The 15,955-nt window shown below is 43.8% G+C and overlaps 1 protein-coding gene across 1 annotated transcript in view; it reads left to right on the forward strand.

The window, feature by feature from the left end:
* DOK6 (docking protein 6) overlaps positions 1-14,758 on the forward strand; it is a 272,774-nt gene extending 258,016 nt beyond the window's left edge. The window contains exon 8 of the mRNA XM_066625263.1: positions 14,619-14,758. Within this exon, the coding sequence (XP_066481360.1) occupies positions 14,619-14,758 (140 nt within the window). The remainder of the gene's footprint in view (positions 1-14,618) is intronic.
* Positions 14,759-15,955: the final 1,197 nt, after the last annotated feature.

The raw sequence follows: 15,955 nt of genomic DNA on the forward strand, positions 1-15,955 counted from the left end.
GAAAGGTTGAGGGAACTTGGCATGTTCAGCCTGGAGAAGGCTGAGAGGGTATATGATAGCTCTCTTCAAATACCTAAAGGGCTGTCATATGGAAGAAGGGAATAACATTCTCAGCTGTTTCTGAAAGTAAAACTAGAACAATGGGTACAATCTGCAAGAGAGGAGATTTTGATTAGACATCAGGAAAAAATTCCTGACGGTCAGGGTGGTTCGGCAATGGAACAGATTGCTGAGAGACGTAGTGGACTCTCCCTCACTGGAGATATTCAAGCAGAGGCTCAACAAGCATCCGTTGGATATGCTCAAAGAGCATTTCCTGCCTAAGGCAGGGGGTTGGACTAGATGACCTGGTAGGTCCCTTCCAACCCTATGATTCTATGAATCCCAAACTCACGTTGGATACAGCACAGGCTGGCAGGCTGGCCTGTTCCAGTGCAAGTTAGGATTGCGCTGTTATTTGTATAAGGAAAAACTCAAGAGAAGAAGATAAGCACGACATTGAGATTGCAATTAAGTATACAGTGGGTTTGGGGACCCACAGATACTGGAATCCGTTTGTATCACTGATATTAATAGACCTCACTGTGCCTGATTTTGTTGATTTGTTTGCTTTACATTTTCTTTACAACGTCAAAGCATTATCATCAGACGAAACCGAATGTGCAGCAAAACCAAGTACCACTGTATAGTTGCACTAGAACATGAAAAATTTTGCAGCCACAAAACCTACTGTAGCTAGCCTTGTTCAGCTGTCACTTGAGCAAGTGTGGGCTGGGGGGAGGCAGTCTTTGCCTGCAGTACTAAGAATTTGCAACATAAATAGTTTCAGGTACCTTAGCTTGTCCAAAGATCTGAAAGTGCTGACAGTTTGAGTTCTGACCCTATATTTGCTTTCATCCACGTATCTTTGTATATAAATGAAATATTTGTAAAAGTATTGGTGGCCCAGAACAGCACTGCATTTCTCCATGTGCATGTTTTGCTGATTCATTGTTTCAATCTGCTTGTTTCAATAAACGGCTTAGTGCTAACATCTTGGCTGTCAGTGTGGCTGGCTTTTTGCCTGCCTAAGTTTGCCATGTAGCACTGCAGATCCCCAAGGGATGTATTTGTCTTGTACATCTACTAAGAACAGAGTCACCGTAGTGGTTTTATAAGTACCAGATGAGAAAACACAACTCAGTACTGCTGCATAGCTTTTAAATTGTAGAAAGCTTCCAAAATATTTTTTTGTAGTTTTTGTTCTTCAAATCATAATATTAAAATATTATTTTGTTGTATTGCTTTGTCTGTAGATGTCCCTGCAAACATATAATGTTTATCCCTTTGAACTCTAAAATATTAAGTAGGGGGACAACTCCTGATATCTGAATGTTTGCAATGTGTGCTGTCCATGTCCATCATGTTTATGCAGAATTTTAATGTTCACAGAGTTATAAGGAAAGCTTACAGTCACTTTGAGCTGTTTGCTATGTAATTGTGATTGACATGCTCATAAAAATAGCAAATTAATCTTTTATGATCTTGCCTACTGTTGTGCAAAATCCTAGGACCAGTTAGCTGTCCAGGAATGGAACTCTGCAGACAACCACTGTTCAGACCCTGTGTCAATGGGGCAATTCTGAAAAATAAAAGGGATTTAGTTGAGTGTTTGGCCAGCAATTTCTATGGCTGGAGCCCCTGAAATTTGCCAAAAGGGAACAGACACTCCCAGCTCTTATCTTTTTGAAAAGGAAGGCAACACACTTGATAGCAGAGACATGTTTGCTGATAAGGGTTAAAGACATGAAACAGAGGTACGGCATCAGTAGATTACAGCATAGTATCCCCCCTTTGCTTACCTGTGTGGGGAGCATTTTGTTTGCTTTCCCTGTTGGTGGTAAAGTAGAGATTCCAGTAGGGTGTTTGTGTGTGGAGTCCTCCTGGGTCAGAGTCCCTTCAATAAGAATTCTGAGACAAGAGCTAACCAAATATTTTGCCATATTGGTTGTGAGGGACAAGAGATTGTGCAAAATGCTCCCTTTGTGTAGTAGTAGTAACTTTATTGTCATTGTGTTACAGCACAACGAAATTTATGCATCTTTGAGATACAAGCATAAATATATACTACAGTTCCAACAATCGCGCTCTACACACTCACCCACTCTACACACTCTACACCCGCTCTGCACCCGCTCTACACGCTCTACACACACTCTACACACTCACATTCTATACAACATGCATCATAATATAAAACAGTATAACAGACCATAATACCCAGGAGCATGGTAACAACTATATCACCTTATTCAACGTAATTATGGCTGTGGGATAAAAACTGTTCAGGAATCGTGTGGTGCGTGCTCTAATGGTTCTGTATCGTCTACTCGAAGGCAACAGTTCAAAGAACCAAGCACTGTTCACCATGGTTTCACTTTGAGAGAGCAGAGAGTTAGAACTCCATGCTGTGTATCTGATAATCTAAGCTGTAGTCTCCTTGCCAGGGTCTTTAGTACTGGGGTTGATTTGCCAAATGTGGTCTGAATTCTATGCTCCATCATAAGGAAATACGTAGGTAGCAATTTTCTGCTGTCTTCTTTCCCCCATGTTCCGGGAGGGGGTACTCTTACCTATACTAGTTCTGTCACTGGTATATATAGTGTTTTTCTGGCATTGGGGAAGGGTGTCTGTCATCTAAAGAGGGGTTAGGATATGATGTGCATTGACTCTTCCTCATCCTTCCCTTACCCCACCCCATTCTCTTCCCCAGTTTTGTCCTCTCGCCATTTTGACCTTGGAGTTGCACGGATGTCCAAGTGACTGTCAGTGGGTGGATTTCTGCTCCTTTGGAACTGAACTCCTTTTCTGCTCTAGTTGCACTGGTGCATGTGGATATATGCTGGCATGTCTCTAGGATAGGATTGAACTGTTATTCTGAACAGTCTTTCATCTAGCCCAGGCGTGTCTACTCCGACTGACAATGGTTCTTCAAAATCCAGTGTTCCTTTCAAGACTTCTTTTTAAGCAAATATGTCAGGGATTTGCCCTGGAATCTTTCACATGAGCAGAAAGTGCTTTACAACGGAGCTGTAGGCTCTTCATGGTACACAGAAAAATGGAAAATGTGGTGTGTGAACAGCGTGCTATGCAGCATGGAGTATCTCTAAATCAGGAGGCTAAAAATATTTGTAACTGAGTAAAAAGCTATTCAAAGAGTAAAAGATTGGAAGTGGGTTGGTTTTCCATCATGTAGAATCAATGTCCTGAATAATCAAGGGGGTTTAGTCATGATTGGGCTTGACTCCATTATAATAAATTCTAGGTGTTGTTTCAGTAGAAATCACTTGTGCATTATCATTAATGGCACTGTTATCCCACACTTCAGCTGTTTTGGCCTCAGCCTGATGCGTTCAGCTGAGTACACTGCTTAGCTTTGTTCTCCAATTTATTTGTCTTTAACAAAAAGTGAAATATGGTTATTATAGCCAAATTACTTTTAGATAGTCTTATTTTCCAGGAAGACAAACTGTAAATTCAACTGTTGACTTTGGAGTCATTTTGACTATGGAGAATTGTTCATTGTTTATCTTCTTCATAACTGGTCTTCCTTATGATCTTAAAATAAACAGCTATGTTTAGCTTTATTTTGCTTTTCATATTGGAAAACCAATATTGGTATCTACAGACTATACTGAGCATATTTGCAGTGTTGTTTGGTCTATAGCAGAGGTGCCCAAATCCCGGCCCTGGGGCCACTTGCGGTCCTCGAGGCCTCTCAATGTGGCCCTCAGGGAGCCCCCAGTCTCCAAAGAGCCTCTGGCCCTCCGGAGGTTTGTTGGAGCCCTCACTGGCCCGACGCAACTTCTCTCAGCATGAGGGTGACTATTGGACCTCTCGCATGAGCTGTGGGACGAGGACTCCCTCCACTGCTTGCTGTTTCACATCTGTGATGCAGCAGCGGCAGCAAAGGAAAGGCCAGCCTTGCTTTGTGCAAGGCCTTTTATAGGCCTTGAGCTATTGCAAGACCATTCATTTATATAAGCTCATCTGTAATATATTCATTTATGTAAATTTATTCACATTTTAAATGTAAATTAATTCTTTTTTTCCCCTGCCCCCAACACAGTGTCAGGGAGATGATGTGGCCCTCCTGCCAAAAACTTTATAGCAATGAATAAATTAGAATTTTCTTCTTGCTTCTTATTTCCATATGGAAATGTTGTAGTTCAGTATTATATTTACATATTGTAATGTTGTTTGAATAGAAAATAAGTTCAAATATGAATTATTGTCTATTTTACTTCCATCTAAGAAGTTGCTCCCATACAAAGGACCATTGTAAGCTGTGCCATCAGCATCAGTGTTTGCAACTTTTCTAAGAATTATTGAAAGGTTGTAGTGTATAAAAAACACTAGTATGCCTGAAGAATGGAGAGTCAAATCTGCAGACACAACTCCATAGTGCTCAAGCCAATTACTTTCAGCTTATTTAGTTGTTTCATTTGAATTTATCCTGCCTTGCACCATAGTGTATGGTGATTTGCAATATTTTAACTGTTTCCCCTGCCCCCTAGCATTTTGACTTGTAGCACCTCATTCTCATTGCTGAAAGGAAATCATACCCAACAACTAACCTATTACAACTCCCCTTTAAATCCACCCCTTTCATCTAATTGACTGTTGTTCCTATTGATTAATCTGTTGAAGGTTCATAAAATTATTTTGAAGAAAATGTATTGAGGACTGCAGTTTGAATGACTAGCGCTGTGACTACTTATACATTGACTGTCTAAGGGGCCCTGTTCTGAACTGTGCATGCTGGCTCACCACCGGTGCGTACTGTCACAAACAGTGCTGTAAGGAGCTGGGGCAGCTCTCGTCAGAGGCTGGCAGTCTGCCTCCCAGTGCTCATTAAGAGTTCTGGGCAGTGGAGAGCTAAGTCAGGGTGGGGGGAAGATGGAGAGGAGGCATTCTGGGGCAGGCAGAGGACGAGGGGAAGACATGGCGGGGAGAGAGGGCAGGACCTGCGGAGCTGAGATCCACTGGATCTTGGGCCCCACGTCAGGCCTCACAGCCCAACACAAGCCATCCTAAATAGCCGACGCGGAGTTGAGTAGCCTCCTTGTGGGGCTGCTTCCCTTACTTGGGGGTAGGGGATGAATGTCCTCTACTCCCAAGGAGCCACTGCCAGCTGCCCAGTGTGCTCAGGATGCCACTGCAGCTATTTTAGCGCTGCGGCAGCCCCGCGTGCTGGGCAGCTCAGGATTAGCTGTTACAGTGCAAGCCTAGTTAAGCTTACTCAGAAATAAGTTCCATTGTGTTCACTGGGATCTACTCTCAAGAAGGTATTGCAGGCCAAGAAAGGATTGCAGCTTTACCACACCATCCTATCCCCCAGCATTGGCAACCGTGCAGCCTCACCAATGGGGCATGCACTGCACTTAATGGTAGGGAGGTGATCAGGAGGCCTGGAAGAGATTAGAAAATTTTTTCCCCTTAGTTCTCTGTGGTCCTTCTGTTGGCCTATGCCAGCTATATGGCTAGTATGAGTCTGAGGAGCGGAAAGAAGCAGGAGGGATTCAAAAAGAAGGGATAGGGTCCTTGGTGCAAGTTGCTGTTGCAAAAATCCACCCCCTCCCTCCCGAACTGCTACTTGCACTCCCCCTCCCTGCCCATGACATGCCCCTGCCACCAATGTACTTGGAACAGCAGAGCTTCTGGGAGCCATTGCTGCTCATGCCGCACCACTGTCCATTTTGGCAGCAGCCAAGAAGCACACAACAGCAGCTCGGGTTTCACATCTTCATAAAGAACCTTGCGCTGCCAGAATGCAAATTCCAGCAGCATAAGACCCAAATGGGATTGGGGCTGCGTAAGTTATGGAATCATTCCTTCTGCATCTTAAGAGCTTTGATTTTGAAAGTTTATATCTAAGCTAAAGCTACAGATTTTGTTTAAGTTGCTATTTTATTGCAACCCCCACTAAATAAATGATATATCAGCTAAGTTTTTATACGTCACATTTTGAACATCTGATGTGGGCACGTCTGTTTAATTGCAATTGCATTATAGTTTGAGACGCCTGCGTTGGCTTGGTCATGTCATGAGAATGGACAATGGCTGGATCCCAAAGGATCTCCTCTATGAAGAATTCATGCAGGGAAAGCGCCCTACAGGTAGAATACAGCTGCGATACAAGGACATCTGCAAGAGGGATTTGAAGGCCTTAGGAGTGGACCTCAACAGATGGGAAACCTCCCACTTGGAGGCAGGCTGTGCAGCATGGCCTCTCTCAGTTTGAAGAAACGCTTGGCCTACAGACTGAGGCAAAGAGGCAAAGAAGGAAGGCCCATAGCCAGGGAGACAGACCAGGGACAGATTACACTTGCTCCCAGTGTGGAAGGGATTGTCACTCCCAAATCGGCCTCTTCAGCCATACCATACGCTGTTCCAGAACCACCCTTCAGAGCACGATACTATAGTCTTTTGAGACTGAAGGTTGCCAACTTCATCTTCTATAGTTTGAGGAACAAGAATAAATGCAGTATGAAATATCAGAACAGTAAATCAAAACTCCATCGCTGCTGATGAGAAGTGCCTGTTGGAAAGTGTTACTAGAAGGAACTTCCAAGGATATAAAAGAAAATTGTCTTATAAATCTACTTAGGCGTGAAATCAGCAATACATTGATTCATACAGTGGTTTCTTGTTATACTGCTGGAGCCAGGGCTGTGCAGGGTGCCGTGATCTCTCTCTGTTTGTTTTCTTGTTTTTGTTTCTTTCATTACTTTTATATCTTCACATCCTGGGTCATTCCAAGTCATTCCACCAGTAAGCTATTTGCCCAGTGTTTCTTTATAGTTTCTGTTATTTGTTAGTGCCCATAAAGCAGAGTCCCTAGGCATTCCCTCAAAAGGGCGAATCATTATATTTCTAGCAGAGTGTTCAATATCTGTCTTCCTCCTTTTGCCTTTTCTTGCTCATTTTACACTGAAGCCTTCATTTCGTTGTGTGTGTGTGTTTTCCTCCCAATGGTTTTACTTCAAACAAAAATGCCAACCATTTGTTTTCTAATGAAAACGAAAGACTAGTTTCAATCTTTCTTGTTTCTTGACTGCTAAATCTTAGCTCTAGAAACCAGCTACTCCATTTGATCTCATCCATTCACAGTGCAGACAAAAATATGCAGATCTGTATTGAAAATAAAGAGGGCTGACAAGAAGGAAATAAGGACTCTAACAAATTAGATCATTATGAGGTAATATTTGGAGGAGCCTTAGGTGATTTCACAAATGATCATTTATGGGCGCAATCCTAAGGCAGTCTTGAGCTAGTGCATGTCCCTTGAGCCAGCCCGGGAGTGTCGCAAATGTGCTGTAAATCATATTTGCACCAACCTGGGAGTCAAGGAGGCCAACACAAAGAGTTGCGTTGGCCTCCCCATGCTAGATCCAGCCCCAGCGGGGTACGTTTGTGTCAGCTGAGCTCAGCCAACCCAGGGGTCTCAGGGGGGGGCATGGGGAGGGCAGGGAGGAAGCAAAAGGGAGGTGTTTTAGGGTGGAGGAAGGTGGGCTGGGAGTGGAAGGTGGGGGCCAGGATTCCGACCCCATTCTTGGGCGGTGCAGACGTCCCCTGGCCGCTCCATTCTACTTGGATCTGTGCCACCTCAATGGGTGGCACAGATCCGAGTAGATTCATTGGGGCTTCTGCCATGAGACACAGAGTAAAGGGAAAGGTTTCCCCTTGCCTCAGACTGCACTGCTTTTAATCCCAAACTTGCGCAGGATGTAGCGCAGCCCTGCTGGCCTGCCTGCTCCAGTGCAATTGGGCTGTCAGTGTCCATTATTTTAGGGGGGGGGGGGAAGATGAATATAGTAAGCTAGGGATTGGTCTACTAAACTTCATAGGGAAAGGCGGGGATGCACTAAGTAGATCAGCAACCTGCCTTCCTGGCTTCTTCCTCTGTCTGCTCTCAGCAACAAAAATCACTTAACTGAAATTCTGAGAAGTGGCAAAGAAGCTGTTCTAAGGGCCTATTCCTATCCAACTTTCCATCACCGATGCACCTGCAATGCAACCCTGAGGTTAAGGGAGCCATCATTCCCTTACCTTGAGGAGGCTTCTGTGACAACCACCACTGCAGGATTCAGTGCATGCCCTATTGGCATAACCGCATCACTGCTGGAAAGTTGGATAGGATTCGGTCCTAATCTGGAGACTGGCTCCCTGGCATTGCCCCCATTAGAAATAGTTGTGTAGGATGTAGTACAAAACTTATATTAGAGGTTTTTGAGCCATAATGATTTGTGTATACATGCAAGGCAACTCTTGAAGCCCCGGGAAGATTTGGGATATTTTCCAGATTCCAGATCTTGATAGTTCAAGATAGATGGCCATAGTTCAATATCTATTTGGGTCAGAATATATCAGTGGAGAAATAGATTCTCCTGTGCACTTCTCACCTCCTGTGCACCACCTGTGCACTCCTCAAAATTCCCCGCTGGCTGGCTGGCTGGCTGGCTGGCTGGCTGGCTGGCTGGCTGGCTGGCTGGCTGGCTGGCTTTCTTTCTTTCTTTCTTTCTTTCTTTCTTTCTTTCTTTCTTTCTTTCTTTCTTTCTTTCTTTCTTTCAGTATAGGTCTTTAAAAGTATAGCATTTCCCCAAATACAGCACATACCATCAAGTCTAATAAAAATAAAATATTGAAATGATTGGGGACCCACCTGAAATTGACTTGCGACCCACCTAATGGGTCCCAACTCACAGTTTGAGAAACACTGGTTTAGACAAAAATAATACTTGATTGTGCTTTTCTTGTCCCCATAATAACTTGTAAGTTACTTGCAAGTTTTCTCTCTAACAGAAACACCAGTCAGTGTTTGCAGTCATAGGGAGGATCTTTCTTCCCAAGTACTACATTTGTTGCTGCAGGCAAACACAGTACTCATGGTATGGTGTGCTTTTGGCTTGCTGGGGCACTCTTGCTCCACCCCAACCATCCAGTCTGCCTAAGGCAAAAGAAAAAAGGAGGGCGTAGCCAAGACAAAATATTTACAACAGCCACAAAAGATTACTGTTCAGGAACGGCCATAATTCTACATGGAGGAGGAATGCTTTGCTGCATGGCCCACTGCAGAGTTGTTCAAAGTCTTATGAATGATTTTATTTAATAAATGACCCAATTTATATTTCAGATGGCCTCTCTCGTGTATTTATTGAGGAGTGCAAGAGCAATGTATATATTCTGTCATTACATATACAATGGAAGTAATAATCACAGATTTGCAGGTTATTCACCACTTGTAGGATATCCCTTTTGTCTATGTTTATGGATTATAGCCATTTGTAATATGTTGTTAGTATTACACACGATATGCACTTATGAATGACAGTTGTCTTGATTGTCAGCGAGTGTGTGATTATGATGGTTTTTTTGATGATTTTTGTATTCTTCTCTCTATAACACACTGTAGCTGGCATTTTTGTCTGTGGCACATTTATCTATGCAGGTACATGGTGCTGGGTGCATATCATGTGAGCATGACCCAGGCCAGTTTCATGACATTTTAAATTAGATTGATGGCAGGTAAGCCTCAGTTCTCACAAGAGGGAAAAGGCCAAATTTTGATTAGTCAGAGCAACCCCCTCTAGCTGGTAGGCTTAGAAAAATCCTTGCATTTTTTTTCTTATGTTAGAAAACTCCATAACTGGCCACATCTTTCTTTAGTCCACTGGCATTCCTGGAATAGGGACAAAACATTTCTTCAGGTGCCAGGCCACTGGTATAAAGTGGCCAAGCTCCTGAAGTAACTTAGTGCATTGCCCCCCTCCAGGAATGCCTCTGCTTTAGTCAGCAGTTTTAAAACTGTAAACAAGCCACATCCTGGGATACTTCTGACTTTGGAGTAAACAGAAATGTCAGTGACACAAAGAGGTGCCTTCAACCTCAACTTCTCTCACCAACCTCACTGTAACCTTAATCAAGACATCATGTTGTAATTTCTTTTTCACATTTTTATACATGGTGGCATCCCTTAATTTATCCTCATAACAACCCTGTTAGGCTAAGGGCACAGTCCTAACCCACTTTTCAGCACTGGCATAGCTGTGCCAGTGGGGCATGTGCTGCATCCTGCCGTTGCGGGACAGTCATGGAGGTCTCCGCAAGGTACGGCAATGTTTGTTCCCTTACCTCGGAGTTGCATTACCCCTATGTCTGTCCTGGAAAGTGGGTTAGGATTGCGGCCTAAGAGATTGTGACTGGCCAAGTTCATCCAGGAAGCTCATAGCCACAGGACATCAATTAGGAGCAATTGGGCACTGGGAGAGGCAAGCTTGCCCTGCCCATAAGTGAATGAGATATTTTTACAACCCACCAAGGGGATTGCTCCTTACCTGTAGCTCTGGTTCAGTCCTCAGAAAACAAAGACTCAGCCATGGTCTCTTGCCACAGCTGGAACGTTGGTGTTTTCCAGATTCTCTCTCTCTCTCTCTCTCCCATCTTTCCCTTCTCCCCCTCTCTTTCCACTACCAGTTCTTCAAGCCCTATTACTATTTGTTTCCCTATACCCTGTTCTCCCTACTTTCTCCCCTCCACCTCCATTTGCAGCATTATGACCCCCCCAATTCCTTTGTTCTCTTTCTTTCTGTCTAGAAACTGGCATGTAGGGCCTAGTTGTTTTAGTTGTGCACACTGCATTTTATTTTTTATTCTCCTTCCCAGCTATTGTGTCTTTATCTCCCCACCAAGAACTATGTATTGTTGCTTTTTTCCTCTTTCCTGTCATTCTGTTGAGTTATGTCATGAGCAACTTCACTTGGTTCCTGAACCACAAGTTTTCCTTATGTGCATATGTTGCATGGGTTTTAAAAGCACACCCAATAACAGGCCCCTCTTTTATTTTTATAATCTTGAAATGACTAGCTTCAGTAATCTTGGCCATTAATGCCACACCCATATTTTTTAAATATATGATAACAGTTTCAAAATCACATATCAAAACTACTATGGAGGCTACTTTGATCTCTATTGGAAAGATACACACGTTCTCTCACACACTTCATTAAAAACATTCTCTTTTTTTAATTCAGTAATATCTCTTTCAGTCACTGATTGTTACAAAAACATAATTAAAAACAGAATCAATTACAACCCTGGTTATCCCAGGCTTATCTGATGCTTTACATTATAGAATCTGATGCTTTACATTATAGAAATAGCTCCAACAGTGAAAAATTCTTCCTAAGATAGAAAAAGATTTGTCTCTCAATTTCAGGGCACAAATTGTGTTCTCACTTGGAATTAAAACCCTGTTTCTAAATAGGATTAAATTATTTACAAGATCTAAACTACCTGACACACAAATGCATGAATCAAGCATATGTTACATTTCTAGTTGTAAAGAACAGTCATATGTATTATTTATAAATGTCTTGGCTGCTAGAAATGGAAATCCTACGTTGGAAATTAACTCTTGCTCAAAATAATTGTAAGCTATGTCTTTTAAATGTTTGTGGCTCAGCGGGTTCATAAGTTGGTGAGAAAAACCTCCATGAGATCAGATGATCATAACTCAGAATGCCAGGTGCAAGGGAGGGCACCAAGATGCAGGTCTCTTGTGGTCTTGAGTGCTCCCTGAAGCATCAGGTGGGCCACTGTGAGACTCAGGAAGCTGGACTAGATGGGCCTTTAGCCTGATGTAGTGGGGCTCTTCTTATGTTCTTATTTTCTCCAAGAGTTGAAGGTGGTTTGAAAATGAAATCACTGCTACTGTAATCTACACTCATCTACCTCTGTGAAAACCTGTGTTTCACCTGTGAAAACAGGTGTTGCAAATTTTTGTATGGTTTCCAAAACCCACAAAACCTGTTTTGTCCATACAGGATATGATAGTAAGGCAAAAAAAGTGTGCATATACATCAGGTGTGGCCAAAATGCTACTTAGGAGGGACTGAGTTAGACCTTAGTAGACTGGCAATCGTTCCTGCTTCAATGCCTCTCTTCCTATTCATGGTTCCCAGATGAGGGTGGTTGCTAAGCTGAACTTGCACAGTTAAAACTGACCAGCTTAGCTCACACAGAACTCAGAAATGGTATCAGTGCTGACATTCAGTGTCAAGTCCATTTCAGCAGCTCTAAAACCACCAGCTTGCCTCCTTGTCAGACTGGTGTCAAACACTGAAGGAGGTAACGGGGGGTGGAATGAGAAATGCGGAGGGGCTGGGCAGTGATGGGGGTAAGGAGGAGGGTGGATCAGGCCCAGGAGGGAGGTGGGCTTGTCAGTGGCACATGCCGAATCCTAACCCCCTTCCTGGGTCTCATCTGCCTTTTTGGATCAGCTCAGACTTGCACCAGCTATCAAGCTGTCACAGGCCCAAGTTAACCCATGGCAGTTGCTGGGGTATCCTGGGACAAGGAAACTAGTGTTCCCTTACCCCGAAGAAGCCTCCACTGGCCAAAAATCCCCCATGGGATACAGTGGAAGCAGTGCTGGCACTGCTGCATAACCAATCAGGGATTTAGGGCCCAATCCTTAAGAGTGCGTGCCAGCTCACCACTGGTGCACACTGTTACAAAAGTGCCTTAGGGCACATTTGCGGGCCCTATCACCAGTGGAGCGCTGGTGCTAGCCCAGTGCTGACCAGTGCTGGGCTAGCACCAGTGAAGCACCAGACCTCTGCCGCGACCACTGGGCAGTAGAGAGGTAGGTGGGGGAGGCAGGGAGGAGGGGTTCCAAGGCAGGGGGTGGCAGTGGGAGAGCAGGAAGGAGGCGTGCCAAGGGGAGGAAGTGGAGCTTCGCTGCACCAGATCCTGAGCCTCCATGTCAGGCTGACCACCCAACACAGAGGCTCTCTATTCTATGCCAACCTTCGGGGTCACTGTAGAACCAAGTAGCCCCATTGCAGGGCTGCTTGCTATCTCCAGGACAAGGGGATGAAAGTCCCTTTCTCCCAAGGAGGCAGCAGTGGCCGCCTGGGGTGTGCTGGATGCAGCAGCAGCCATTTTTGGCGCCGTTGCAGCCCTGCACACTGGGCAGCTCAGGATTCGGCTGTTAGTTAGGATTGGGCTGCCCAGCTGTTGCTGGCACTGTTCTTATTCATCTCTTTGTCATTGTCCCCAAGAACCACATATTATACCTTGGACACTGGGAGCATACAGAGAGTAAGACATCCAAGGGAAATCTTAATGTGCAGGCAGTTTCATGTGACAGAGGGTGGTCCTTAGTTTCTTCTAGCTCCACATCATTTTGGGCTTTAAACATCAACATCATGCTTTAGCACTTTGCGTTGGTCCTGGAAACCAGTGAAGATGTCATAAAACATCTTTTGGAGCTGCATTTTATGTTCCTGTATGTTTTTGTCCTTCTGTTGTTTTATATGTTTGATAGTTGTATGCTCAGTGTAAAATGGGACATTGATGTATCTGAAACAACAAGCACCAAAGTAAAGGTCAGATGACTTCTTCGCAGAGAGGGCAGGACTAAGATAACAGGGCAGTCTGAGGCAGCCTCCAGTTTATTCTAAGCCCTTCAAGTAGAACGTCTTGGGTAATGCTTCCTTGCTGTTGCTACTCATAACATTTCTTCATTGCTTTCCGTCTTTGGATTTGATTGACTTGCAAAATAGTGGATTTAAGCAACAACGGTCATGCCCCAATCCTGTCCGCTACCATCCTACACAATGCAGCTACACTGCCAGAATGCATGCTGCATCTATGGGGGGGGGGGGTGGTGACCAGATGGCTCTGAAGAAGTAAGTAAAAAAATTTTTACTTACCACGCCATATGCTACCTGTACATCAGTGGGTCTCCTTAGACCTATGCAGCTATTATGCTTGGACCAGCTATTTTGCTAAGTCCAAGAAGAGGCAGGGGGTGTGTGGGGCAGGGAAACCAGGGATAGTATCTGGCATGTGCTAGTGCCACTGAGTTCCATCCCCTCCCAACCTTGAACCCCCTGCCCTACTTCCCACCCCAATATGCCCACAAGCCACCCCCCACTGCCAGCTTATCTGCAGTGCACAACATCAGCGTGTCTTCATGATGCCATAAGCTGACTTATGACAGTGGATCATAAGTTCTGCTGCCATAAGCCTTGGATAAGATTGGGACCTTTTTGCAAGATTATTCACCATGATGCATTTTTCCACCATCTTGGCAGTATCCAGATGGTCACAGGATACTTGAAATATCCAACGATGCTCAATTCTGTGACTCTTCTTGAGGCTCATCTAGTCCCCTTTTTATGGAGCTTTCATTGCCTAGTAAAGTTACATTTCTTTCAAGAGCTGTTCAGTTAGATTATCCTTCTAGATTGGGCTCTATTGTTTTTCAGTCTAATGGATTTATGGTTTAGCTTGTTGTGTGTATTTTTTCATTGTATTTTCGATTTGCTGTGAATTGCTTTGGGAGCAGAAAGCCTGGATATACATCCCTAAATAAATAAATATTGTTGACATGTAGGTTTCTACATTCCCCCTTTCACACATAACTTACTATTTTAGTTCAACAATAAATCATTTAATCAAAGTCACCCTTCAAAGAACATGCATGTTCAACGTCCAGAGATTATGTGAGTATGAAACAGAATAGGACAATGTTCATAAAATAAGTTGTTGTTCTTTTTCCTTCGTTCCAGGTCACAGCCTCAGTTCAACAAAGGTGTCTCGCGCACAGACATTTCCCAGTTACACCTCAGACCAGGGCGAAGAGCACGAGCAGCGTCTGTCACTCTCTAGCAGCTATGGATTCAGCTACAGCTCAGGCCTCATCCAATGACACATACTGTGTGTCTGACCAGAAAAACAGTCTAGTGTGGAACCTGCCCATAGGGTCTGGGAGCCACTTATCCCTTCCTCTGCGTTCACAGAAGACAAGTCAAAGCGAGAACTGAGGACATAAGTCTCCAGGCTGGTGACTGTGAAGGTGAAAGCTTGGATTACCGCTTCCCTGAGGCAGAGTCTAAGTCTTTATTTATTTAAATTTTTTATTTGTTTTGTTCATATGTTTTTAAAAAGGAGGAGGAGGAGGAGGAGAAAGAATTGTCTTCGAAATCCTGATGTCGTGCAGTCAAGGTTTTTGCACGATCACCAACCCTACCTGCTCTGGGGGTTTGAGCGTAACAGTACCTTTTCAGTGTGAAGCTCTTCTTGCCAGTCAACTCTGTTGTCACATTTTCTCATCCATAGTAATAACCACCTTCATGTCCTAAGCATCAACCCCCCCTCCCCCCAGTCGGGTCATTCTTCACCAGATGAAAAAACATTTAGAAGGTACGTCAGAAGCAAGGATGTAATCCTACATAATTATGCACAGTGTAGTCCCATTGACCTCAGTGGGATTTATGCATGAATAATTTTAGGACTGTAATCTAAAGTTACAACTCTGAGAAAGAGCCAGTGACTCTTAATCAGATCCTCATAACTACAGTTAATACACAGGATAGATAGATACTTTCAACAAGATGGCATGGCAATGCTTAGTAGCCTTTCTAAAAAATAGATTGTGTTGCGTATTAAGAGGTCATTTACCTAGAATATTTTCCACACTTAATTTTTATGCCCCAGATTTTGCTCTAATCTATGTGCATTCTGAAACTAAGGGTCCACAGTTTCCTATTGGGAAAGTGATCATAGATGTCCAAGGAAGACCTATGGCTCAAGGCATTGTCAAAGTCTTCCCACTGTAGATAGTGTTTAAATAGTGAATTCATAGTCAGTATACGTTTAAACCTGTATACTGTGCAAGTGAGAACTGAGACAACACTGCTGGATGACAGCCCCTTGTTTTATAGGGCCACATGTTGGCTGATAGAAGTGACTATAATTTCACATTCAGTTCTCACTATTGAAGTCTAGCAGCTAGGAAAACAGATTGTTCTGCCCCTCGCCAGTATTTATTTTGCTATTGGTTGCTTTCCCCAATGTCTACGCTGCACCCTCGATCACATGTACAGTCATGGATGAATGATGAATT

This window comes from Tiliqua scincoides, chromosome 4 (genome assembly GCF_035046505.1).
Source record: "Tiliqua scincoides isolate rTilSci1 chromosome 4, rTilSci1.hap2, whole genome shotgun sequence".
In the NCBI taxonomy this organism is placed as follows: Eukaryota; Metazoa; Chordata; class Lepidosauria; order Squamata; family Scincidae; genus Tiliqua; species Tiliqua scincoides.